A 25,125-nucleotide genomic window follows, 5' to 3' on the forward strand; every position below is an offset into this window, starting at 1 on the left:
GAAGGTGGAAGCTGCTGGGCTAAAGCAAAGCCTGTGGATAGATCTTTTCAAGCTGCAGAAACCATCAGCTCAGGCGAGAGGAAGTGACTGAAAAAGGAGGCTAAGGGAGACCTAATAATGATTTCCTGAGGAAAACTGCTGGTCAGAGCAATTAGCTATGAATCTAGGAAAAGCCATAGCTGAAAGGAGAACAGAGAGTTTATTTTAATTCCTCAGTGTCTGGGAGCACTTTGGATGGGATCTAAAGGAATACTTTTCCTTTCTAAGCAGATTCCCAGAAAGATCAAACCCATGATGTCCCTAGAATATTGGGGCCACTTGGTGGACAGGACCGCCTCCCAGCTCCAGTTCTTCATTCCTCATTATGGCACATTATTGCACAACTGGAACTTAATATACGTTACATTCCTTATGAAGAGCTATGGTCTATAAATGTGACTGCACGGGATCTGTGGTTTCTAATGCAGGCCGTGAAGGGATGTCCCTTTTTACCATGGTCAGGGAGGAACTGACAGGCTTGTCAGAGACTTCAAAAACCCTCAGCCTTTCAGTTAGCAAGAAGCCCAGTGCTCTCATCTACCTAGTTTGTTGTAAGGGAAATGCCATGAAATATTGCTCGAAGTAGTTATAAGGCATTAGCTGTCATCTGATTTCAAAAAAATCGCTCATTTCTCTGCTGCAGTTCACCAATGATCAGCTACACACAATACGTCTCCAATCAACTGTCAATGGACAGTCTTCTTTTGATTTCACTGGGCTTTAGATTTAGTTTGTGAGAGGCCAGGACAGTTAACAGAGTAATGTGCTTTAAAATGAAACCTGATTATTAGTGACTATTTTCCTCCATTGAAATCAGCAGAGAAGTTTACTTAATTCTTTGTCCTTTAATCAAAGCAGTAAAGCATTTCAACAGTCTGTAATTCTGGCCGTATTGAGTTACAAAACAGGGAAAATTCACAATAGTGTAATTTTTCCTTGTAACTCCTTTATCTCAGTGAAAAATATTTAAGCAAACCTGTCACAAAACACGCTGCTGTACAATGATGTATACATAAATTGACCGATGTTCCTCTTAGGAATTCTTGCCATAAGTTTTGCAGTCAAGGGGAAGGGCAGAGCATAATCTTGCTGAAAAGCACTGGCGTTGGTGGTTAAAAAATCACTATTCCTTTTTAAAAATCCATCTTGTGTCTTTACTAGGCTGCACCTCAAGACACTTACAAGCTGTGTTATATTAAAATGTTTAATTAGAAATATGAGTTATGCCTTGCATGGTAACAGGAAACCACCATAAAATATCAAATAATGTATACTGTGATAGTCTCAGACTATCAGAGCAGTCATGCATAAGTTCAAATCCCTTTTCGGTGGGACACTGATTAAATTCTTTGATGAATCTAGGCCCGTGCATTCAGCAGCTTCTTCCCGTTCTCAGCATGGGTTTAGTTATGTGAAGCCAGAAATGGCCTTTGTGTGTTTAGACTTTGGGAGCACATTCAGCTGGAATCTAGCCTTGCACCTAGGGTTAGACCTCTGCAGTAATTCAACTCTTCTTGTTCCGGCTCTGAACAAAGACAAGCAGGGCTATGGAGTTATGTTACTCACTACAAGTTGAGGAATCATCTTTCCATGTGGTATTATCCTCCCTCCCCCTTTCCCACAGGAATTGCACAATGTAAGTTAAGCTTGTGCCTTTGCCATTATCTTGCTCTAGTGGCTCAGTTCCAACACACGGCCGTGTACCACCTCATTATTTATATCCTGCTAGCATCTTATTTAGTACCTCAGCTTCCATCACAAATGTATTGGGATAACTGCTTTTTCCTGGATAAGAGACTCATTATAATTGCAGCTTCTCTGCAGGGGTCAGCACCTCCTCCTCAGGAATATGATAAGGTGCTCCGAGTGCCACCTCACCTGCAAATCTTGTTTTTCCCTGCAGAGTCACTTCCCACGGGCTACAAGCTGCTATTGAATTTCTGCAGTAATATTTTGATAACTTAATTTAAGATTTAATGGCTTTCTTTCCTGTGCTTTGTAGTATAATTAATTCATGGGATGGGAACTCATTAGACTTGGGGATCTGAGATGCATCTGGGCACGCAAGGGCTGTAAACATGTAAACCTGTGTTAGGGCCTATTGAAGGTAGGAAAATAAAGAGCTGTGCATGGAAAGAATAAACTATTTTAGCCTTATGGATAATCAGAAAATACTTTGTTAATAGTTGGGTATAATCATACCTGTAGTTTGTAATAATAATGGTAAAACCAACAACAGACTGGTCCACTGACATTTAAGGTGGTTAAGTCCTAGGCTTCCTGGGCCTAGAAGATCTGGCCCAACACCTCCAAACATCATCTTGCATGCATGTGTGCATGCTCAGGAGCTGTGGGCACTTCTGCCTCTTGAAAACATAGCTCAAGGAGATACTACAGAGACCCTTTGAGACTGACATTGAACAGTCCACCATGAGACTTGGTCTCCTTGGCTTACTTACAGCAGTGGTGCTGTGTGTATCACATGGAAGAGACAAGGCCTGTTACTGTCATCGAAAAGCCTGAATTGCTGGAAGAACTGAAGCCTTGGTGTCCCACTCCTCCAGAGAACACTGCAACTGCAAGAGTGCCAGCTATCTGAAGGTGGAGGTTTCTTGTTCCCTGCTGGTAGTTCTCTGAGTCTGCTTTGATATGATGGGTCAAATATTCACTGATTCAGAGAATAAAAATGGCTCTGGCCCTAAGCGCTGGTTAGAGTGTTTGCTCAAATTCTGTGTTCAAGACCATGTTCTGGATTCAGCAGAGCAGAGGTTTGAAACCACTTTCTAGGAAAACACTTGAGTTGCCCACTTATCTGCAAGTCTGGGCGTGGGTATCTCATTTCTTTAGTTTTCAGTGAGGGCTGAGGAACCCAGCTCCAGGAGACAGATTGTAGTGCAGAACACAATGGCTAGGTGTGCATGCCAGTCTGCCCCACAACTGTACATGTCCCTCTTCTGCACATCCCTTTCATAGGTGCATTGCTTTCTTGAGGAGCTGAGGAACAAGAGCACAGAAAACACAAAGAGGAAAAAACACAGCATCAAATGTGTTTCCATAGAGTAACACATTTGGGTCTCAAGGATATGCGCCTCACTGTGTATGCAGTGCCGAGGTTCCCCACAGAGCACTTTCTCCCCCTTGGACATGACTAACAGCTCTAGTGAAAGTATTGTAAAGAAGAATGCTGCCAGCTGCCTTCTGTGGGAGCTGGACGAGTTGTGTATGGAGACCTATTCTCCACAGACACGATTTACATAAGCACTGCACATATTTCTCTGTGTGCTATCAGGGTGCCTTGATCCTTCTCTCTGAAGGCTCATCTTCCCCTTTACAATTTCTGTGGTGAGCCAGGTACACTTGTGTACCTGTTTTGCTCAATTAAACCTTTTCCAGAGCTGTGAGTCATCTATTTCATGGTCCAGAACATCCTCATTTCATTTCCTCTGCCCTCTGGTGATTGACTTGATTAATACTATGTAAACACCTTGAGACCTCATTGCACTACCTACTGTACAGAAAGAGCAGACCTTGTTCCAGAATGCTTGTTTTGAATAGGACAAGATGGAAGAAGCTCAGGAGCAAGGAAAAATTAGAGACAGCCCAGACTTTTATATGGTGTAGGGGAGAACTTTGTAGAGTAGGGCTGATGGTTGGACTCAATGATCCCAAGGGTCTTTTCCAACCTAAATGATTTGATGATTCTATGATCCTCAGTTAACTTGTTTCTTAACAGTCCCAGTTAATTTCCACTGATGCACTTGATATGAGCAACAAATTCTGGTTCCAACACAGAGACTGACCCAAACTGAGACAAATGCGTGTCATTGACCATTTGACATGAGTTTCTAGCAAGCTCCAAACCCTTCTAACAAGGTCTGCCAGCTCTTCCGGTTCAAAGGGTGCTCTGAGTTCTTCATTCCCATCTGACTCCTGATCAGGAGGGTCAAGCACCCTTTCAGCAGGTGTTAGGGAGAGGCCTATGTAACTGCTGGGCCTGGCATACAGCTACCAGCGTGTGGCCAACAGAGGCAGCAGTTTGCACAAAAGGGGCCAGAAACTCTGCTGAGAACAACATACAGAGATGCTCAGCAACGGTGGTGACATGCCACATGCATGGTGTCCCACACCCACTGGAGCAACTGGCCCTGCAATATCAGGGCATCTCTCAGCCCAAGGTCCTGAGGGACTGTACAGGCTGTCTGTGCCCAGGGGCTGGCAGGGGGCTGCAGGGCGGCCTCTGTGGGGACAGGCCGGGGCTGCCCCGTGCCGGACACAGCCGGTTCCAGCCGGTCCCAGCCGGCTCCAACGGCCCCAGTGAAGTACACAGCTGAGCCCCTCAGCCAAGCTGGGGGTGCCCGGGGGAAACCAGGTTTCAGCAAGGGCCAAAGGCGGCCCAGGCAGAGGAGGAGGAAGCCAAGGAGGGAGCAGCAGCAGAGGGACCCCGAGGCTGGAGGACGAGGAGGGCAGGAGGTGCTGCAGGCCCAGAGCAGGGATCCCCTGCAGCCCTGGAGAGACCCCGCGGGAGCAGAGACCCACCCTGCAGCCCGGGGAGGGCCCCACGCCGCAGTGGGGGGATATTTCCTGCAGGAGCTGCGGCCGTGGAGAGCCCAGGCGGGAGCAGGTTGTCCCTGAAGGACTGCAGCCCGGGGAAGGGCCCGGCTGGAGCAGGGAGACGGGGCAGGAGGGAGGAGCAGCCCAGAGGGCTGTGAGGGACCCACCGCAACGCCCAGCCCCAACCCCTGTGCGCCTCAGTGTCAGGGGGAGATGGGGGGAAAGTGGTGTTTTAATTTTTGCTTTTCTTTCTCACCATTCAAATCTATTTTATTTGACAATAAATTTAATTTTCCCTATGTAGAGTCTGTTTTGCCCATGATGATAATTGGTAAGTGATCTCCCTGTCTTTATTTTGACCCATGAGTTTTTTCCATCTTATTTTCTTCCTCAGTAGGAGTGAGAGAATGACTGGGGGGTTTGGGCTCTTAGCCAAGGTTGACTCACCACAGGAAGGATGCAGCTCTGCAGGTCTCAGGCTGCAGGGAGTTCCTGGTGCTTCTTGCTGGGGCTAGGGGAGACGGGCTCCTTGTCTGCAGGTGTGTGCTGGCGAAGGATCCAAGTGTGACCAAGTAAAGGAGCTGCCGCAGGAGGTCAGCAGACTGTGCAGCATCACAGATAATGAAGAGAAGGTTGACGATCCTCTCTGATACCTGGATACAAGGGGAGCCTCGGCCCTCCAGCTGTACTGAAGGAGGAACAGGCAGAGTCTGTGCTTATTGAATTGGAAAATAGAGACTGATGGTGAAGTCTGGAAACTTGTCACTTTAGGAAATGGGAGGAAGGCTCCAGCTTGTCCTGAAGACTTGCAATTACAGAATAGGTTTAGTGCCCTGGTGGCAGATAAGTGGCTGGGAGCAATGTGCAATGAACACCTGGTTGATGTTCATCAGTCACCTCTTCCAAGCTCCAGAACGGTCCATCCCTATGCGCAAGAAGTCAAGAAAAGGTGCCATGGATGATCAAGGAGTTCTTGAAAAAACTCAAACATTAAAAAAAAAGCATATCAGAGGTGGAAGGCTGCTTGGAAAGGTCATTTGTCTCCATCATTGGAGTTATTCAAAATCTGACTGGATCCAGCCCTGAGCAACCTGCTTTACTTGCCCATGCTTTGAGCAAGGGGGTAGCTTAGATGACCTCCAGAGGTCCCTCTGACCCTTAAGGATTTTCTGTGATTCTGTGAGTCTGCTGTTCCACCCTCACCTTCTAGTGCTTGGGCACCGTACTCTTGGCTGACAGGAACAGCCTTCTGCCACAGTGCAGAGCTCTTAGGAAGAAAGTGCAAGGCAACCACTCTTGCAAATTAAAACTTAGGCTGTCTTCCTTTATAAAGACAAAGGAGGTGTTAGTGGTGGGCAGCCTTCCTTTATACAGTGTCCTAGAGATCTGAGCATAGTTTCAGGATGGAGGAAGACTGAAAATCAATTTCCTCTTCTGCCTGGGAATGATGGGGATTCAACCTTCCTATCACTTCCAGATTTTTGTGGGGTGAAAACTTTCAAGAGTGCTCTGCTGGAAGTGATCCACAGTGCAGAGAAGAGAGAACTGAGAAGAAAAACTCTCTACAGAATTCCAGTGGCTCAGAGCAGCCAGCCAGGAGCACAGAGACCTCATCACAGTCCATGTCCCTGTAAATGCATTTTACATTAATCTACTTCTAGCTCAGGTGTGTTCTGAAATAAAAGGGCAGTGCAAACATCCTTTTTAAGAAGCTCCTCTATAGTATCTGAGGTCACATTCTGGGAGCAGCTACTGGCATGTGAGGCAGGATCCTGCTTGCTGAATCTCCCTCCCTGCGGGCACAGGCTGTGAGAGGAATCACTAGCTGCTTTACTTTACGCACTTGGAGAAAATTCCAGGTGAGAAAAAGCCCCAGAACCTCAAGATTCTGGAAGCACTATGGTAAGTAAAGAAGGGAAAAAAATAAAATCAAGCTTCAGAGTTTAGTGGCCTCTAGTGCTAGCTGGCAGCTGAGCAGGGATTTTCAGGTATTGATTCAGTCACCCAACTCACATTTTTGGTTCTTCATACTCTTTTTCAGATCTAATATCAGACACCTGAAAAATTCAGGCACTCTTGCAGTCACATAGAGCACAGCTGGGTGCCTCATATATCTTGTCTGAAGTCACCTAAATCCGTTACAGATCTAGAAGTTAAATGGTATGGTGGAATCCCACCTGTGGCCCTGAGCCTTAAAAGCTGCTGTCTCTGTTAAAAAAATTTGTCTCTGTCACACCTGTGAGAAGGCTGTCAAGGACAGCTGCAACCCACAGAAGAGCCAAGATCTCTACTGGTACTTCCAGCAGAAGTCTCATCTTGTTACATCTAAATTTCCTCAGGATGGTTTCACTCAAAGTATTCTTGTTTCAGCTGACTTGGTGCTTTTGTGAGATACAAATAGCTCTTTCTGGTCAGGATCTCAGGGAGAAGTACAGTTTGTTGTATCACAGTTTTTGTCACTGTGGATGTGCACAGAGTGGAAGGCTTTGATGAATTAAGAACCATTACCCTATGGATATAATGTCTTACTACAATGAACGACCCTCATCACCTTCAGTACGAAACACTGCTGTGCCTGGTGCAAGTAGAATACAGATCCCACTCCACCCCTGGAGCTTCCACAAGGCAAAACATCACACACACTGAACAGTTGTACAGATTTTCCAAAAACTCCCTGTGAGTTCTGATGTTCTCTCATTTCTCCCTCTCACAGACACCGCATCTGTTCCTTTAGCAGTTGCTGGCAGACAAGACAAACCCGGGTGCCAACTAATACTATATGATCTTCTGCTGAATTCATTTTCCACTTTTAAAATTAAATTATGGGTCAGATCCTCATCGGATTTAATACAACTATTGCCTATTAAGCAGCTGATGGTCTGGCCTTGTACAGAGATTATTCTTCCTCTCTCTTTGGAGCAAGAACACAACCGAAGAGTTAGATTTTGACTTGACATGTGAAGTCAGTGAACACATTGATTGTTTTGTGTTTGATGTATCCAGCATGAGAAATCACTAGCTTTCTAAAATCTGGGGAAAAACACACCATTCAGAAAAAACAAAGAAGAGAAAGAAAGGTTGTAAAAGATACTATAAATCTTTTATTTCTTTTTAGTTACTATGCAATGCCCTTCACTTTGAAGGAAATGGTACAATCAATGATCTGTACTTCTTTCTCAGGAAAAGAAGATATTTGCACTAACAATTCAACATTTACTGACAAAAGACAGCTTACAGAAAACACTTATTGTGGGAAAAAATCATATTTTGTGATTACACATTATCATGGACTATTCAATGAAGTGTTACAATGTCAGGCATTTCAAGTGTACATTTAAAGAAAGCTTCTAAGTCAATATTAATGCAAAAGAACCATCTAAACCACCAGTGTTTGATGTCACCCTGATTTCTTCCTAGCCACAGTTAAAAAAAAAACCTAACCTGAAGGTCTAAGCCTTACATACAATACACCTGGCCTTATCACTGCACATTGATTTATAAGAGTAGTCAACATATACTCAATTAACAGTAGATTTCTTACAGTTAGAAACTTCTGTTGGAAACAATGTATTTCCTACCTCTACTTAGTTGCTAGTCTCTGATCTGTTATACAAAATTAAAGTTTTGCTTTCAAAAAATACTTGTTCCTACATGGCTGTTAGAATTATGGTTGGTGCTGTTAATTGTCAGAAGAGCACAGCTGGGAGACCACTCAACAACACACTTCACACACCCAAGGACAGACCTTTGGTAAAAGTTAACCAAAGGAGAAGAGAAAAAGAAAACCACCATTACATTCAAAATCTGAAATATATTCATCACATAATATTATCTATTTTAGTACTGAGAGTGGGATATCGAATATAAATGACCAAAACTTAAGAAGTTTGCCTAGGGTTTCATTTATATAAAATAATTGAAAGTTTACTTCAATGGTCTAGGGTCCTTCAGTCTGAAGAACATATTTTTCCAAGTAAGAAAATACAGTTTTTGAATTAGCTTTTGGGCATTTTCCCTGCCTACCCTACAACTGCCTACTATGTTGGCCAGATGAACTCTAGAGAGTTGCTGTAATCAATACTTCGCATTCACAAAGAATCAGGGATAACTTGAAATAGTCTTCAGTTTATGCCCTTGTTCACCGCCATGGAAGGTGAGTATCTCAATTGTGTCTTTAAAATTACTCAATCAAGGGATAATTGTAGGTTTTACTATAAAGCCTTTTCCAAGACATTATTTGCATCAAACACACCAATACTCTGGGGAAATAAGACTGCTCATCTACATTTTCTAGCTGGAGCTACATTTACACATCTGGGGCTCAGTCTTGCCAGCCTTAACATGTGCATAATGGTATTCACAGCAGTCATCCTATCAGTAGCAGTAGGTATGCCCAAGTGAGTAAATTCATATAGATGATTAAGTGTTTGCACAATCAGAGGGCTTTTAAAACAAATGATATTAAGTGTTAAAAATGAAAAGGGAAAGTTCAAGCATGACAAGACAGACAAAGATACCAGAGAACAGTCTGCAGCACGATCACTGGCTTAGTTTGCAACTGCTGTGTAATACACCTCTCTCACCGAATCAGTGCAGCTTCTGCATTTCCAGGGGAAAACTGAGGCCAAAGCTTGGGCTGGATTCCACGAGCCTTGTTTGGACAAGAGGCCCTTTGAGAAACAGTTTTCACAGCACTACTTGTTTTTCCCCGGTGATTATGCAACGTCAGGCCCTCCGTGCTCCCACCAGAGACCACAGATTGAAATTCCAGGCCCTTATCCACAAAGAAATGTAAATATATACTTAACTTCAAGCACATGAATAGTCTTACTGATTTTCAAGTGGCTCAAGGTAGGGTCTACTCATAACTTCAAACTTCAGTATAGGCTTAGGACCTTTGCTGAATCAGAAGTTTTGCAGAAGGATCACACCTGAATTTCTGTATGTTAAAGAAACAGCTGCAGAGGAGAGCACTTTTATCTATTCTCTTCCCCTCTCTTTTGTGATCTACTCAAGTCTTGAAGCAGATACATACACAAAAAAGTCTGTTTTCCTGGGACATCTTTTTGTTTAAAATCGAACTCTAGAAATCCCAGTCTAGTCTGCAGACAGTAACAATAAAGTACAGCAAAGACAAGAAACTAAGCAGTTGTGATGTGCTTCTACAGCAATTCTTGTTCTCACATCCAGCTCATTATGGGTCCATGGCTTTAAAACCAGACTGCTTAGAAACGTTTGCAGTGGTGTTTAGTAGCACCTATTAAATAACACTGCCCAATCAACAGGTAGGGAAAAAGGACCTGCCTGTTAAAGATTCAACAGTTGCATCTTTATCTGCTGGAATAAGAAATCCCTGTTTGGAGGTAGCCCTCTTCCAGACTAAATAAAAAAATTTCAGGCTTCCCCCCCTCTTCTACTGTTACACATAATGGAATGCCAGGAGACAGAATAAATCCCCAAACATAGCTTGCAGAGAAATTTAAATATTCCAAATATCTATGTTTTAAATACTGAACACCTGTATCCCAGGTGTCAGAGGAGCATATAGGTTTTGTAGCACAGCAGAATGCACGCCAGACTCTGCTTCGCTGTGAGGCAAGCTCCCCCCTTCACTCTCCATCCTAGCAAGGCAGTGCAAGCTCTGGGATTCTTTGCTAAGGCCCTATGCCTGTGTGGGAATTTATCCCTAAAGGCATAGCCAGTACAGAGAAGCACCAAGATCAGCACAAGACACAATTTCAGTTGGTCAAAGCAGCTTTGCTTTCCATTCCCAAACAGATTTGGTCCTTTTTTTATTAAACAAAAAGTGAATAAAAGAGGAGAAAATAAAGCCAGACTATGCAGCGTATCTCAGAAGGAGAGAAATGGCTAAGTGTCATAGTTCTGATGTTTCAGACACAAGGGAAAAATATTTTCACAACTAGTTTACTGTTTAGTACCCTGTAGATACATAATATTTGACATTTATAGCAGTTTCTATACTTTATGACCTAGAATATACTTTAGATCACTAATGAAAAATAAACCCATTCAGAGGACTGGAAAATAATGTGCATAACAACTTACTTTCAAATGCAAGGTTATGAAGGGATTTTTTTTAAACTTTCAAAAATATCTGTAAGAAAATATTATTTTACATACCTATATTACACAGCGAAATAAACTTTGTTATATACAAGGTTTCAGTACGAAAGAAACCACAGCCAGACATTCACTCGTGGTCTAGATAATCTCAGTTGTCTCGTATCAGTCAGTACAACAGGGAGACTCTCCTTCACTCTTTTTCAGACTATTTCAGCTTTTAGTGGTTACTACTTGCTGTATAAAACCTGTGTGCAGACATCCACATATTAACCCTATGAGTTAGGTATGGGTAGTTATTACGCTCTCAAAGCAAGGTTGCACATCTGCTTGGCAACCACAGTAACTTGAGTATAACTCAATTGCATATTAGAGAAAAAAAGAAACAGTGCAGACACCTGAGCTATAGCATTCTACAGGAGCTTGGTGTTAAACTCTCCTTTGGATTTGGGTATTTCACAGCCCAAAATGAGAGCATGGGAGTCATTAAGGAAACAGTATATGGTGTATTTGCATAACCCTAAAAGTTCTTTTTCCTCCTGAAGTGAGGATGAAGTAGTCTTTCACAGATTCTTCCTAGCTTGTGTATTTTAGGCTGAAAACACACACCACAATCTATTTGGCTCACATTGGCAAAGTTGCTTCATCTAGTTTTAACTAATCAAAAGCTGGTATCTACCTATTCTTAAACAACAAACTTTACTCCTGTCTCAGGGGCGGAAAGGACGCAGCGTACTTTGCTATTTGTGGTATAACTGTAAACAACTGCAGGGAAGACTGTATTAAGTATGCTTCAAGTTTACATCACACTTAGTTGCCATTATGTAAGTGAACGCAAGCTTATCTTCAAGTTCACCTCATCACTATTGTGCTTTAAGGGGAAGGAATTTTGCATTAGAAACTGCCTCCAAATCAGTGTTTGCTCTTACACTTCAGATCCCAGAACAAAGATCAGACAGTGCTGCCTGTGTGGGAGACCAGTTTGAGAGCTGAAAATAAGTTCAGGGAATATTCAAGATAGAGAGCACCACACTCCCCCTCCCCTCTTGTTTAATGAGGGACTTGCATGACAACTTTGGAGGCATGTCCTCTCCTTTTCTCTAATGCTATAGCTCAGCTGAATACCATAAAAATTAGCAAAAAAGGAATCATGAAATTCCTAATGAGACTGCAGTAAGGAAGGAAAAAAGGAACACCCAAAACGCCCTGCCTGCAATGCCTTCCTGCCTGTGCTCCCTCCCATCACTTCCCATTACAGCTGTGTTTACTGTGGTGCAGAACCTGTGACATGCGCACGGCCAGGAGCACCCAGCCAAGAGGCCACCCTCTCGAGGGACAGCTTACTCAAGACATATTCTTGCACACGAGCAACCTGCTTCTACTGCCTTGATGCGTACCACAGATGTAATTGGGAGCTCTGCCATTTGCTTTAGGGGAAACCAGACAGCTTGCAAGGACCACTGGCATAGCTCGGTATCTGCCTGTAAGAGTCCCAGCACACACCAATGTGCCAACTCCTTAATCAGGGTTGTAAACTTCCTCCTTCCCTGGAGCTGGTCAGCAATAAATACATCTTCGGTCCTCAAAGCCACACACTGATAGCAAAGGAGGAGGTCCCCCAGCCCACCTGCAAGTTCCTATCAATTAAGAAGGCACCAGGGACATCAAACTCTTTTCATTAAAATTACACCTTCATTTTAATTTCATTAAAATTACACCTTACACCTTCCAGGAGGCTGGCTACCAGTCCATGAAGCCTTGCACCAAGGCAAGCAGCTTGTTGCAATACCAACAGGAGCCACAACTGAAGAGAAACAGGGGAAGAGAACGGAAAACAGTATCCTCATGCTTCTCAGCTACCAAACTAATCATGAGCTCAAGGCTACATGACCATGTCCTGGAAGTTGTTGGCTCCTTCTTAATAGTATTAAATACTCTTAACTTCTGCTGCTAAGTAGATGTCAGAGGCATTTAGCATCTTGTAGGGTCAGGCCTACTGGCAGATGGTTGAGGGAAAGATGATGCATAAAGAGGGAAGAGGAAGGCAAAAAGGTGGAAGTGGAGAGGGGTAGAATTGCCCTGAGTTTTATCCTCTACAAATAAGTCAGTGGTTTTATCATCAAGCACTGAAGGAGTTAAGCACTAAAGCACAGACACTTAATCAGCTTTCCCCCTTCCTTTCACATGTGATTGGAATGAAGCTGCACCGAAGCGGCCCAAAGGGCTTATAACAGCTCAATTTCGCAGCCTTCGGTTTTAATCCCCATCACCCAGGCTAAGCAGCATGGTGGTGCCGAGGCTGCTACTCCACAGCAGTCCGAGCACCTGGATGATGATGATGGTCTTCCTCCTCCTCTTCCTCCTCCTCTGCAGCCTGCAGGTGGCTGGAAAGCTCCTGGATCACAGCAGCCCTACCAATCTGGTCATTTCTTCTCTTCTCCATAATCAGATCCTCCAGGCTCTGAAACTCCAGCGTGTGGCTGCGCCTGTCACCCAGCCGGATCTGCAATCGGTAGGGCTGCTTGCCTATGCGCAGCTCCCCGCCGATTTTAAACTCCCGCTTGCCATACCGGCACCAGGCAGCGAAACACTCAGAGTTTCTCCAGCTCAAGTCCCGGTCCTTGCAACCCACCTGCTCCAGGGCGTTGCGTACCACCACGGCCGGGCTGAGGGGTTTGTAGCGGTACAGCTGGTTGGCGATGCGGCCCCGTCTGCCCTGGCTGGCGTCGGTGAGGAAACTGTTCACCACCTCCAGCCTATGCAGGTGCACAACTTGAAAATCCCCCACATAAACCACCCAGTGTGGATACTGGGCCTGGCACACAAACTCCACCAGGTCACCTGGTTTGCATCTATTCAGCAGGTTCTCCGGGGTGTAGGTGCTCAGATGCCCCCCACCTCCTTCATCACCCTCCTCCGGCAGTGCGTCCTCCTCGGAAAAGCTCTTTTGGTAAATACACTCATCCCGGTAATAGACTGAGCACTCCACCTCGTGCAGTTGGGGATCGTAGGGCTGCAGGGCAGGGTGCTCACCCCCCAGATCGTGCACCGAATCCTGCTGCTGTTCCAGCTCATCATCATCATTTGAAAAGATGTAGGAGACCCCGATCCTGGGCCCTTCATCCCTGTCCATACCTGTCGGGTCGGCCGTGGGAACTTCCTTGTAGTTGAGATGGGTCAGCTTCTCCACCTGGTTCCCCATGCCCGCTGCAACGACAGACACCCCGCGGGGCCATGAAGGCAAGCGCGGGCTCAGCGGCGCCCCGAGAAGCGGCTGGGTGGCAGAGCGCGGATCCCCCCTCCCCACGCACCCCACCTCTCCCCGCTGCACTGCAGCCCTTGCGAGAGCCCCCGGGGGCTGTCAGAGCCCCTCGGGGAGGAGCAGTGGTGGCCGCAGGGGGGGTGCGCACCCCCCTACCTGCACGGAGGAAGGCCAGGCGGCACCACCACCTGTTAGGCGGCAGCGAGGAGGAGGAGGAGGGAGGCGCAGGAGCCGCCGGAGAGCGGGCAGGCACCCAGCCACCTGTTAGAGGGGGGCTGCAAACGCCGGGGGAGGTCTGAGTTAGGGACGGCCGAGTTGGGGACGGCCGAGTTGCGCCCCGCCAAGAGCCGCACAGGCGCGCACCTGCCTGCCGCCGAGCCGGGCCGGGCTGAGCCGAGCCGGGCCGGGCTGAGCCGGGCTGCCGCCCAGGTGCGCCTCCCCCCCGCCCTCCCCCGGCACCGGGCGGCTGCAAACTCACCCGTCGGGGAAGGCTGCGCGGCGGCGGGAGCGGCTCTAGGGCGAGCGGGCGGCGGCGCGGCGGCGGGGGGGGGTGGCCGCGCAGCGCGGCTGGCTCATGGCCCCGGCTCGGCGCGGCTCCGCGCTCCCCGCGCAGCAACAGCGCCCGTTGCCGCGCTGCCGGCACTGGGGCTGGGCAACCTGCGCCGGGGAGGCACGGCCAAGGGGAGGGAGGCTGGATCCGGCTGCGGACGCCCTGGCGAGGGCTCAGCCCCCAGCATTTAAAGAGGCAGCTCTTTTTTTTTTTTTTCTTTTTCTTTTTTCTTCCCCCCCCCCTTTCTTCCCCCGCTCCCTTTCCTCCTCCCCGCACCTTTTTCCCTCTCCTCTCTCCTACATGCCAAGCGCTTTGCTCCTCGCCGAGGCAGATTCGCAAGCGGAGGTCGGGCGGCAGGGCTCTCGGCGCCGCGGCCGTAAAGCTCTTGGCGGCGCTTGGCAGCGGGAGCGGGTGTGCAACACACTCGCGCACACACACACACGCTCACACACGGCCCCTTTAAGGGAGCGGTGCCATGAGGCAGCCCATCCCGCCGGTTTGGCGAGGGGGGGAGTAACTGAAAGCCGGAGTTTGCCCGGGACAGCACCGAGAGGCGATGCAAAGCCTCGGTGCGGGGCCGTGGGAATCACCCCGCTGCACCCCTCCCGGGGCGCGGAGGAGCGCGCAGCTGCCCGCGGGGGAAGCGCCCGCCCGCAGTCCCTCTCCGCGCAGCCCCGCGGGGGCGCCGGGAGGTGCCTCCTTGGGGCCGCAAATAACAGGGAAGTTGTAAAGCGAACAAAATCAAAGAGCCCGGCTCTCCTGGGCTGACTTGCTTCCTCCATGAGCGGAGCGTGTAATTAGTTTTATTAATTTCTTTTCTTTCCGACTCCAAGAGATCACTCTCTTTTTCAATATAGAAGATTATGATTCTTTCCCCCTGGAAAGGCATTATCAGAACCGGTGGGAATATTTTTCTTTCTGTGTTTTGGAGAATGCAAAACAATATTCTGCTTTTTCATTAATGCCTAGTTAGCCTACTAGGTGGGTTTATTATTCGTGCTATTTTAACATGTACTGGTAAATTCATGCTGTTAAAATAGACTACAGAGATAATTTATGGGAGCTAGGAGTAATGTCTTTAATTTTGTCTCATGTATTCCCTTTGTCTGTTGTCTTGTAATTTATAAACCCAACTGCACACCACTGTTTTGAGGATTCACTAAACAGCAGCAAATGAAGGAACAAATGTAGTGTTACCGGGGTGCTGAGCACTGCCCACGGACTCAAAGAATACCATTTCCATCAGATTATACGCCTCTGTGGTTTCAAATATAGACCTGCCCTTTGGGGTGGAGAGAGTTACTGCCACTGGGGCTGGGGAGACACTCACGCTGCTCTGCTTGGGATGGTGGGGCAGTTGCAAGCAGTTGCAGCAGGTGACAGGCAGCTGGATCTGGACCTTTTTGTTTTGAATTCGCCTGGTAACTACATCGACGGGAGCATTTTAGAGAACTGAAAAGCACATCAGGGGTGTGCTTGTGAAATGAATCTCCCGAACACCCACCGCACACGCTTCAGTTTGCATCTCGGTGTGGTTTCAAACAACACACGCACATTCCTTTCACATTCAGCCAAACTAGATATACTCCAGCCACAGGATTGGACCAACGCTAGTTCAGTAAACCTCCAAAATGTCGTTTTTCAGCAGTGCCTGTCTCACTCTACAGTTCCTCTCCTCTATGGCTGCTGCTGGACAAAAGAGGACCCTGCTTCATAGTCAGAGCTTTGTGAAATTACTTCAGTAATTAAGGATTGACGTGTAAAGGTGAGAGTATTTTAAAAGGAGGAGCTAGACTGAACATAGAAGTTACTTTTTCATATTCTCCCATTTATATTGGAAGCTGTGTCTCAGCATCATACCTTACAATCTTTGGAGCAGTTTTATTTCTTGGCTAAAGTGGTTTGGCAACCCTGTGTTGAAGGCCAGGTTTCCTTTCGAATCTGCTGCAATGTGTGGAAAGTTGTGTCTGTGCAGGAGTAGAAACTCAGTATTGCCCAGAGGAGTCAATCATGTGTGCGTGTACGTCCGCACATATTTGCAGCTCTCTATCTTGTTCTCTCATTTCTTCCTGTCTGCTTCAACTTGCTCCAGTGCTTAATTTTCTGCACCTTGTCGGCTGCTTTGATCTCTTTGATCTCTTTGACTTTCCTTTCAATGACTGCTCCTCAGAATCCACATTCTCTGATCAATCTGCTGCTTTCTAGGATCAGAAACCATTGGCAAGTATTTTTGTGTCGTAAAACACACATACATAATGGCTACTGCGCTGGCAGATAAGGCATGGGGTGAAAAATCCACAAAGGATTTACAGTGCCTATATATCACCTGGGCTGGTGCCTAAAATTATGATGCTTAAAACTTCTGCTTGCTTAACCTCTAAGCCTCAAAGCAGCTAAACTCCAGAGGCACAAGGAATGGGGGCTTGTGGCAGTGACGTGCTATCTCAGTTACTATCCTTTTAGAGAGACCATTGACCTTTTGCGTAGCTTTTGAATAAAAGGACTTTGGTGCTTATCTGCCGAAGATAATCCAGTCTGTGCCTATAGAGTGGAGGGAAGAATGGTTGCGCAGTTGCTGAGCTGGGGGCCCAAACTGCAGCAGGGCAGAGTTGGAAACACACCTCTGTCCTTGCTATTGGAGGATCCTCAATTAGATGACTCCTTGCTCAGTGTGGTGGCATTTGTTATCCAATTTTGAGATACTCAGCTCTGTGCACATATTATAGAGGGAACGCTGTGAATACCACAGTTAGAGCTGTGCTTGAACACCTACAAAAGTCAACAGGGATGCCCACACTTAAATAAGGTAACTCCCTCGGGTTGCAGTCACTTGCTCAGCCAGATTGCATAAGTATTTGTTCCTTGTAGATTCTCTTTTGGAGTGAAAACTCCACCACAGACAAAACTTGGGTGTGGTTATAGGACTGGTCCACTCCAGGCAACTCCCCCATCTTAGTCCCTGCAAAGACTGCAAGGAAGCAGGGGTGAATCTCCATGAGGTCTGGCTCCCTCTACTCTACACAGCCCTTCAACAGTTTCCCAGCTGAGTTTGCATATCCACATGCTCTCAATCTATTGTTGAGTGCAGCAACACCTGTCTACAGTTTCATGTCACAAAAATACCATTCTAGTGGGTTGCAACATGGCTCATAGGATATTTGAGATGCTTGAAACTTTGATTGCCCACAACACACACTCTAAATAGTAATTTCCCTTTTAAGGCTGTGTTGAGTTTGTGTGTAGCAGGGTTTTGGTATTGGGGGAGGGGGCTACAGAGGTGGCTCCTGTGAGAAGCTTCTCAAAGCTCCCACGGCTCCAAGTTGGACCCACCTCTGGCCAAGGCTGAGCCATTTAGTGATGGTAGTTGCACCTCTGTGATAACATATTTAAGAAGGGGAGCCTGAGAGGAGGGGAGTTGTAAGGGAAACACCTATGCAAACACTGAGGTCAGTTGAAGAAAGGGAGGTGGAGGAGGGGGAGGTGTGCTGGAGCAGACACTCCCCTGCAGCCTGTGGTGAGAGGGCAGGCTGTGCCCCCGCAGCCCACGGAGGTCACTGGTGGGGCAGATGCCCACCTGCAGCCAGTGGAGGACTCCGCACCAGAGCAGGGGGCTGTGCCTAAAGAAGGTCATGACTCAGGGAAGCCCGCACTGGCGCAGTCTGTTCCTGAAGGACTGCACCCTGCGGGAGGGACCCACACTGGAGCTGTTCGTGAAGAGCTGCAGCCCTATGGAAAGGACTGACGTTGGAGCAGTTCATGGAGGACTTTCTCCTGTAAGAGGAAGCCCATGCTGGAGCAGGGGAAGAGTGTGAGGAGTCCTTGCCCTGAAGAGGAAGGAGGAGTGGCAGAAACAAGGGGTGATGAACTGACCACAACCCCCATCCCCACCCTCCCTGTGACACCGTGGAGGAGGAGGTGGAGAAATTGGGAGCAAAGCTGAGCCTGGGAAGGAGGGAGGGGTGGGGGAAGGTGTTTTTAAGATGTGGTTGTATTTCTCACTGTCCTACTTTGTTTCATTGGTAAATTAGTGGTGGTGGTGGTGAAATTAAATTGATGTTCCTTTTCCTCCAATCAAGTCTGTCTTTTGCCTGTGACCATATTTGTTGAATCATCCCTCCCTGTCTTTGTCTTGACCTCCAATCCTTTTGTTTTATTTTCTCCTCCGTATCCCTGAGGGGGAAGGAGTGAGGGAGCAGCTGCGTGGTGCTCAGTTGTCCTCTGGGCTTAAACCACGACAAAGGTCAAAAAAACCCGTCATCACGCAGGGCTCTCTGGAAGCCCAAAACTGCATGGCTATATAGTCCATTGGTGTATACAGAACACAGAGGGGGCTGTAGCTCTTGGCTTAGAGACTGTGGACCACCTATGGTGCTGGTGCATTTATTAGTCTGTGCAGCTGCTATGATTCAGGGACCTTTGCCGTGCTGGTTCTGGTTGCCTTAAACTTAAGTTCTCTAGTTTCAAGAATTAGGTGTCAAAGTTATTTTGTTGCTTCAGTGTTGTTCCAACGCTATCTTATTTTTAACCTTACACACATCTTACATCCAGAGATTAAAAGTGTGATGATGATTTCAAATCACAATTGCTCCTTACTTGGATATGAAATGCTGTGTTCCCGTTATTGTTGTTACTAAAAGGTATCCGGTACGAGAAGAAATAAGTCTTCTTGTTACATGTTTATATTTTTTCTTAGAGAGCAGTACTTCTGAGTAAGACAAAGTTTAGTGTCATGTTCTCTGAGCATGTTGTGTTTCACAGGTATTCAGGCAGCTGATGCCTATGACACCCTTGAATTATTTAACAGCTTCCATTTCTTTGTTCAGTAGAGTTTTATAAGAACTGAGATAAACTGTGCTCCATTTGGCATCTAAACACTCTACTGCATCATAGAACTAGCAAACTAGAGTGTTTAAACACCATGGTGGAATTAGGGGCACTGGAGGAATGAACCACTTCCTACTGAAGTCCATGGAATTTCTTCCATGGAATTCTGTAGAAATCAGTTGTGCCCTTAATTGAGAGAGGTGTGTGACCTGAGAGCTCCTTGATGGATGATGTCCTTCCATGACAGCCATAGCTAAGTCCACCAAGGGAAGTTGGATTCAGAATTGTAACATCTCATTTGTTGCCTCTGTCCTACAGTGAAGCTGCATCCCTGAGTCAGGCACCAAGTTCTTGTAAAGTCAGGACCTAAAATGATATTCATCAAAGCTGTCAGGCCTGAGATAGCTGGTAGGGAGTAGGACATAGAGTTATCGTCCTGACAGCTGTTGGGAAATGGTGCTTCCTTTCACTCATGTTGCACAGCCTAATACTCTCCCAAGGTTAAGTGCTTTAAGGAGGTTGGCTGTTTCTCACACACAAGAGGAAATGGTGCCACATCATTTAATAAAAAGCATTAATATTTCAGATTGCTTCCTTGGGGTATGAAAGACCAGGGTAGAAGTCTCTCATCTCACTGAAGGAACATGAACCGTTATCTCCCAGGAGAGTACTGAAAGCCACCAGACTGTAGGCTATTTTTGAGCAAGTCCTTCTCTCTCTGTCCCACTAAAGCTGTTCAGCTTTGTATGGGCTCATTAAATACCCATTCAATCAGTCAGGGGAAAAAAAAAAAGGAAAGAATGACAATGGCTCTTAAATCAGATGCAGGAAGGGGATGGGAGAGCTTTGAGGTCCTCTCTAATGAATATTCAGATATCTCACAATCATGCAATATCTTAATCAGGAGTCATTCAGACAGACCCACCAGAAAGATCTGAAAGTTTTGCTTTTAGGACGTGCTTATGGAAGAGTTTTGTTCCTGTCTTCTCAGGAAGACATTGAGCCTCTGGGTCTCACATATCCTGCATGACTGGTGTAACCCAGATGCTGTTAGATACCAACCCATCTTGGTTTCTGTTGTGTCAGAGCCATACTGATACCGCTGTTGGACCAGGCCTCATGAAATGACTTTAGGAAGGGGCACAACTAGTTTGTGACTTGTGTTTGGGCTTATGTGTGAAATAAACATGGAGCTGTCACTACTCGCTGACTCGTGTCTTCAGGAGAAATAACCAGAAAATTTATGCACCTCAAAATGTTGACAAATATAATGAAAATCTCAGTATTTCTAAAACTTGAGATTCATGGTATTTGACATAACATGAGAGGTATAATGAGCCTCTGGTGTCAGATGGGTTTTATCTGCATTTAGCCTGTAAACCTTTAATGACACCAACAAGAGATTGACGTCTATGTGCTTCTAAACATATGACCTTTGGCATTCCATATAGTGTAGCATGGCCCACCATATATTCAAGACCTGAAAGTAAGGCAAACTGCAGATCAGAGAAAGACCAAAATCTTGAGAACAGAGAGGGGAAATTCTAAGTGTCGTGTTTATCACATCAGCAAACTCTGTTTTTTTCTAAAACTCTCACTGTAAGCTTATGGCTCTGTTAACTACTTTCAGCGTTGTAATTTGTGACTAAATGTGATCCATGGCAAAATAAATTGCTGAGATTGCCAAAGCCACAGAGTTTTTAACTGAGGCATCCAAGCCATATCTCAGAAGAAGCTCTTCCACTGTGAGATTTTAATTGGTGCATTCCAACAAATGAAAATGAAGTAATTCATATGTCAGTAGAGGCCTGGATTCTTAGGAATTGCTATCAAACTGACTTGAGCAGCAGGCAAAGCTTAATTAAAATGCAGTCCATTTTTTTTTTCCAGAAAATAGCAACTATATTTCAAATATAACAAGGAAGGAGGTACAGCACATGCATCTTTCCAGCGTGAGAACTACTAGTCCCTTGCATCTCTCATCTCTCTCTCATGCTGAGCTTCTCCCCCAGAACCTCCTCTTTTAATGTGTCTTTTAGCACATCACTGGACTGCTGGCTGCCTTGCTAGCTCAGTGTGTTCTTTCGTATGCAGCCAGGAAAGGGTGAGACTGCTGTGTTCAGTGGAGAAACTTATGATGATTGCTCCTGGTGTGCAATACCTAAGCAGAAGCCATTAGTAAAGGGAAGCAGTCTTTTCTTTGGCCGTTGCCATGCTGCTAATAACACATTTAAGTATTAAAATTAATGTGAGGTAAACACATCACTCCTTCCAGCAAATCTATGATGTGACTACAGATTACCCAGAGAGGTTGTGGCTGACCCCTCCCTGGAAGTGTTCAAGGCCAGGTTGGACGGGGCTTTGAGCAACCTGGTCTAGTGGAAGGTGTCCCTGCCCATGGCAGGGGGGGTGGAACTAGATGAGCTTTAAGGTCCCTTCCAACCCAAACCATTCTATGATTCCATGACTGTGTGCTCATGCCTCCATTTTAAATAGGGAAGAACAGAGCAACCACTGAGCAAAGTGAATCCTTCTATGACGCCGGTGGTGTTTGTGCCAGAAGATGAGGCTAATCCTGTCAGAACACGTGGTCATCCACAAAGTGGTTACAGAGCCTGGGATTTGTGGGATCTGCTGTCTTTATCCCATCTTTGGATGCTTGCTGATTTGACCCAGAAGCACTGGCCACAGCTGCTCCCCACAACCATCTCTGCAGGTCCATGGCATGGTAGAGGAGCAGGAGTCGGGCAGGTGACTGGAAAACAGGTTAATACTTTTCTTTCCCAGCCAATGGAAAGCAACAGAGATACAAAGCCTCAAACCCCTTGCAAAGGTGGTGTTTAAGGCTTTCTGCTGGACCTGTTCCAAATCCAGCTGAGCAGGACTCATCCCCTTGCTGGGCTCATCTGCTGAGGCTGCAGTGCTGCAGGGCGAGCAGCTGTGGGGTTTGTACACAGCCACCTGCACTGCGGAAGGCCCTGGACTAACCTGGTTTGTGCTGTGTGGATGGAGAGTGGAAAGGGAACGGTGCATGGCTTGTACTCCACATGGTGCTCTCATGAGCCTCGTGTCACATTTCTTAGTGCCCACAGCCCTCACCACAGATGGATGCACAGAGTGAATCTGCATCTGGCCCAGGTATGTTATGAGTACGCCTATGGGATGGGGATTTGCTGAGCAAGACAAGGAGGGAACAGGCAGCTGAAGGATCTGCTCTGGGGCATTAGTGTTTAGGCAGGGCCCAGGGAAGCTCGTGGGCTGGAGGTTGCATCAGTCTGAGGCAGATTTGCACATCCCTCCCAGCAGACTGAGGCACCAGCAACGTTGGGTGAGAGCAATATGACACCCCTGAGAGCACTGAGAGTGCTTTAGCAACAAATTCGGACTTCTAAAGAAATGAAATGGGAGAATCTATTCTTTAAGGCCTCTGGTCTCCATTTGTGAATAGAAGCTACTCCTACCTGTTGCACTGAAGTGCTGGAAAGATAAATAAACCCATTAAGGTCCTGAGGTGCTCAGAGTGCCTGCTAACAAGGCCCACAGAGACACAGAGGAAAATCGCTAGGTAGGTGCTACATTTTTCCAGGCAATAGGAGTGTCTGAATTTGAATCAGCCTGCTGATTTGATTCACAGTGCTCAGGGAGGTCCTTGACTCTTTACCCAGGCCTGCCTCTGGAAACAACGTGCAGCAAACTACGTGCAGCACGCATGCCAAACACCTTCCACTGAGGTGATTTTCAGTTGGCTGCAAGCATCCCTCTCCTGTAACTCACTAATGATGCTGCTGAGACCTTGGAGGCTGCAGGGGACCAGCCAAGCCTAGGCAGGCTGAAGTCACTCCTGTGGATTCGTTCATTACTGCCTGCAACCAAGAGCCATTTTCTACCTAGGTTAAATGCACACCTTGAGACAACTTGCTCAGCTTTGTAGACAAATAGCAGGCACAGCATAGTGGCTGCTGTGTTAAACAATTGCTGCCCCTTTGCAGAAAGCACATGAGCATGAGGAAATGCCACTGTGCTTCTTCCACAAGAAAGCATCAGTATTATCCTTGTTTTCCACTAAGCCCTTTCTGTTAGTGCCTGTGGGAGGAGAGCAAGAAGCAGATGGTTATTCCTTAAATCCTGTGAACTAGTTAGATGAAAATCATATTCCTAGTAGAATCTACTGTCAAGGAAGCTTCTGGCCTGCTGGATGGCACTGCTGGGTTGGATTTATAAAGTGCTCTCTGGATAATGATGTGTGTGCTCATAATAATGACTTTAATACCTGTTAGAACTGGCAGCTGTATGCATTTGCCCTTCTGGAGACAGATGTTCTCCTGCCTGGTTATGTGGGTTGATTCCAGCTGGGGAAAGAGGACAGAGAGAGCAATGTGCTATTCATTGCTATTTCATTCCCTTTTTCCCTTTCCTTTGCCTCCCTCCCCTTTTCTTCCCCGGGCAGTCTGCTAAGCAGGAGTCTGACCGATCACATCAGCTGCTGCAGGGAAGCCCCTTGGCCATTCCAGTTCATCCTCCTCCACTGGCTGTCAGAGCATAGGAGGGAGGCTCGGGGCAGGGCTCTGAACTCGTCTCAACTCAGCAGCACTCAAAGCAGTTTGACGATGTTTTCCATCCTCACATGTTGTGTTGGGTTTCTGTGTGTGGCAGGAGTTTTTGTAGTGGGGGAGGGGGCTACAGTTGTGGTCCCTGTGAAAAGCTTCTTAAAGCTCCCTTGGCCTCAAATCAGACACACCTCTGGCCAAGGCCAAGCCAGTTAGCGATGGTGGCTGCGCCTCTGTGGTAACGTATTTAAGAAGAGGAACCTGGGAGGAGGAGTGAGAGTTGTGAGGAGGAGTTGTGAAGGAGATCTATGCAAACACTGAGGTCAGTGGAAGAAAGGGAGGTGGAAGACAGGGAGGTGTGCCGGAGCAGACACTCCCCTGCAGCCTGTGGTGAGAGGGCAGGCTGTGCCCCCAGAGCCCATGGAGGTCACCAGTGGAGCAGATGCCCACCTCCAGCCTGTGGAGGACCCCACGCTGGAGCAGGTGACTGCGCCCGAAGGAGGCTGGGACTCTGTGGGAAGCCCGCACTGGGGCAATTCATTGCTGGGAGGACTGCAACACATGGGAGGGACCCAAGCTGGAGCAGTTCATGAGGAACTGCAGCCCATGAGAAGGACTCATGTCAGAGAAAGTTCATGGAGGACTGTCTCCCGTGAGAGGGAGCCCATGCTGAAGCAGGGAAAGAGTGTGAGGAGTCCTCCCCCTGAGGAGGAAGGAGCGGCAGAAACAACGGATTATGAACTGACCACAACCCCCATTCCCTGCCCCCTGCACCACTGGGGGTGAGGAGGTAGAGAAATTGGAAAAAAACCTGAGCCCGGAAGAAGATTGGGGTGGGGGAAGGAGTGAGTGAATGGTTGAGTGGTGCTCAGTTACCCTCTGGGCTCAAACCATGACACATGTGATACCAGCTGCAGACTGGGCTTGTCACTCATGCTTACAGGCAGTGATTAATTTCATACAGTCCCTGTATATGTTAAAGTTGTCGGCTCCACACCAAATATCTTTTCTTGTCTCTTTTTGCGCAGCATGGTATTCTCTTGGTCTAAGTGTTTTATGGTTCCACATGAAGGAGATAACAGCATGAGCAAAGCTGTGGGTAAAGATAAATCATCTGTAGGCGGAAATATGAACACTCCATTTTTTGGAAAGCAGCAAGGCCACCATGCCAGGGGACCAAAACACTTACTGTAGTAAGTGTCTGCAACGATCATCTTAAATCTGTACTGCCTCAAATTCAAAGTGATTTCAGTGCAAAACCATTTTGCAGT

At 46.9% G+C, this 25,125-nt stretch overlaps 1 protein-coding gene across 3 annotated transcripts; it reads right to left on the reverse strand.

Annotated features, from left to right (window-relative positions):
- Nucleotides 1–7,668: 7,668 nt before the first annotated feature.
- Nucleotides 7,669–15,085, reverse strand: LRATD2 (LRAT domain containing 2). 3 transcript variants are annotated; one of them, XM_074887889.1, is made up of 2 exons: nt 14,784–15,085; nt 7,669–13,878 (listed from the first exon to the last, which is right to left on the reverse strand). In XM_074887889.1, exon 2 carries the CDS (start codon nt 13,871–13,873, stop codon nt 12,974–12,976), a length of 900 nt encoding a protein of 299 aa, XP_074743990.1. In that variant the 5' UTR covers nt 13,874–13,878; nt 14,784–15,085; the 3' UTR covers nt 7,669–12,973. The 3 variants fall into 3 exon arrangements, with proteins under 3 accessions (XP_074743990.1, XP_074743981.1, XP_074743972.1); XM_074887880.1 differs by having other exon boundaries at nt 14,760–15,085; XM_074887871.1 differs by having other exon boundaries at nt 14,412–15,085.
- Between the last annotated feature and the right edge of the window lie 10,040 nt (nt 15,086–25,125).

The sequence above is a fragment of the Strix uralensis genome, chromosome 1 (assembly GCF_047716275.1).
Source record: "Strix uralensis isolate ZFMK-TIS-50842 chromosome 1, bStrUra1, whole genome shotgun sequence".
Taxonomy (NCBI): domain Eukaryota; kingdom Metazoa; phylum Chordata; class Aves; order Strigiformes; family Strigidae; genus Strix; species Strix uralensis.

What these genes read in the sequence shown, in the direction of transcription:
- LRATD2 (XM_074887889.1), bottom strand. Translation starts at nt 13,873, where the DNA reads ATGGGGAACCAGGTGGAGAAGCTGACCCATCTCAACTACAAGGAAGTT.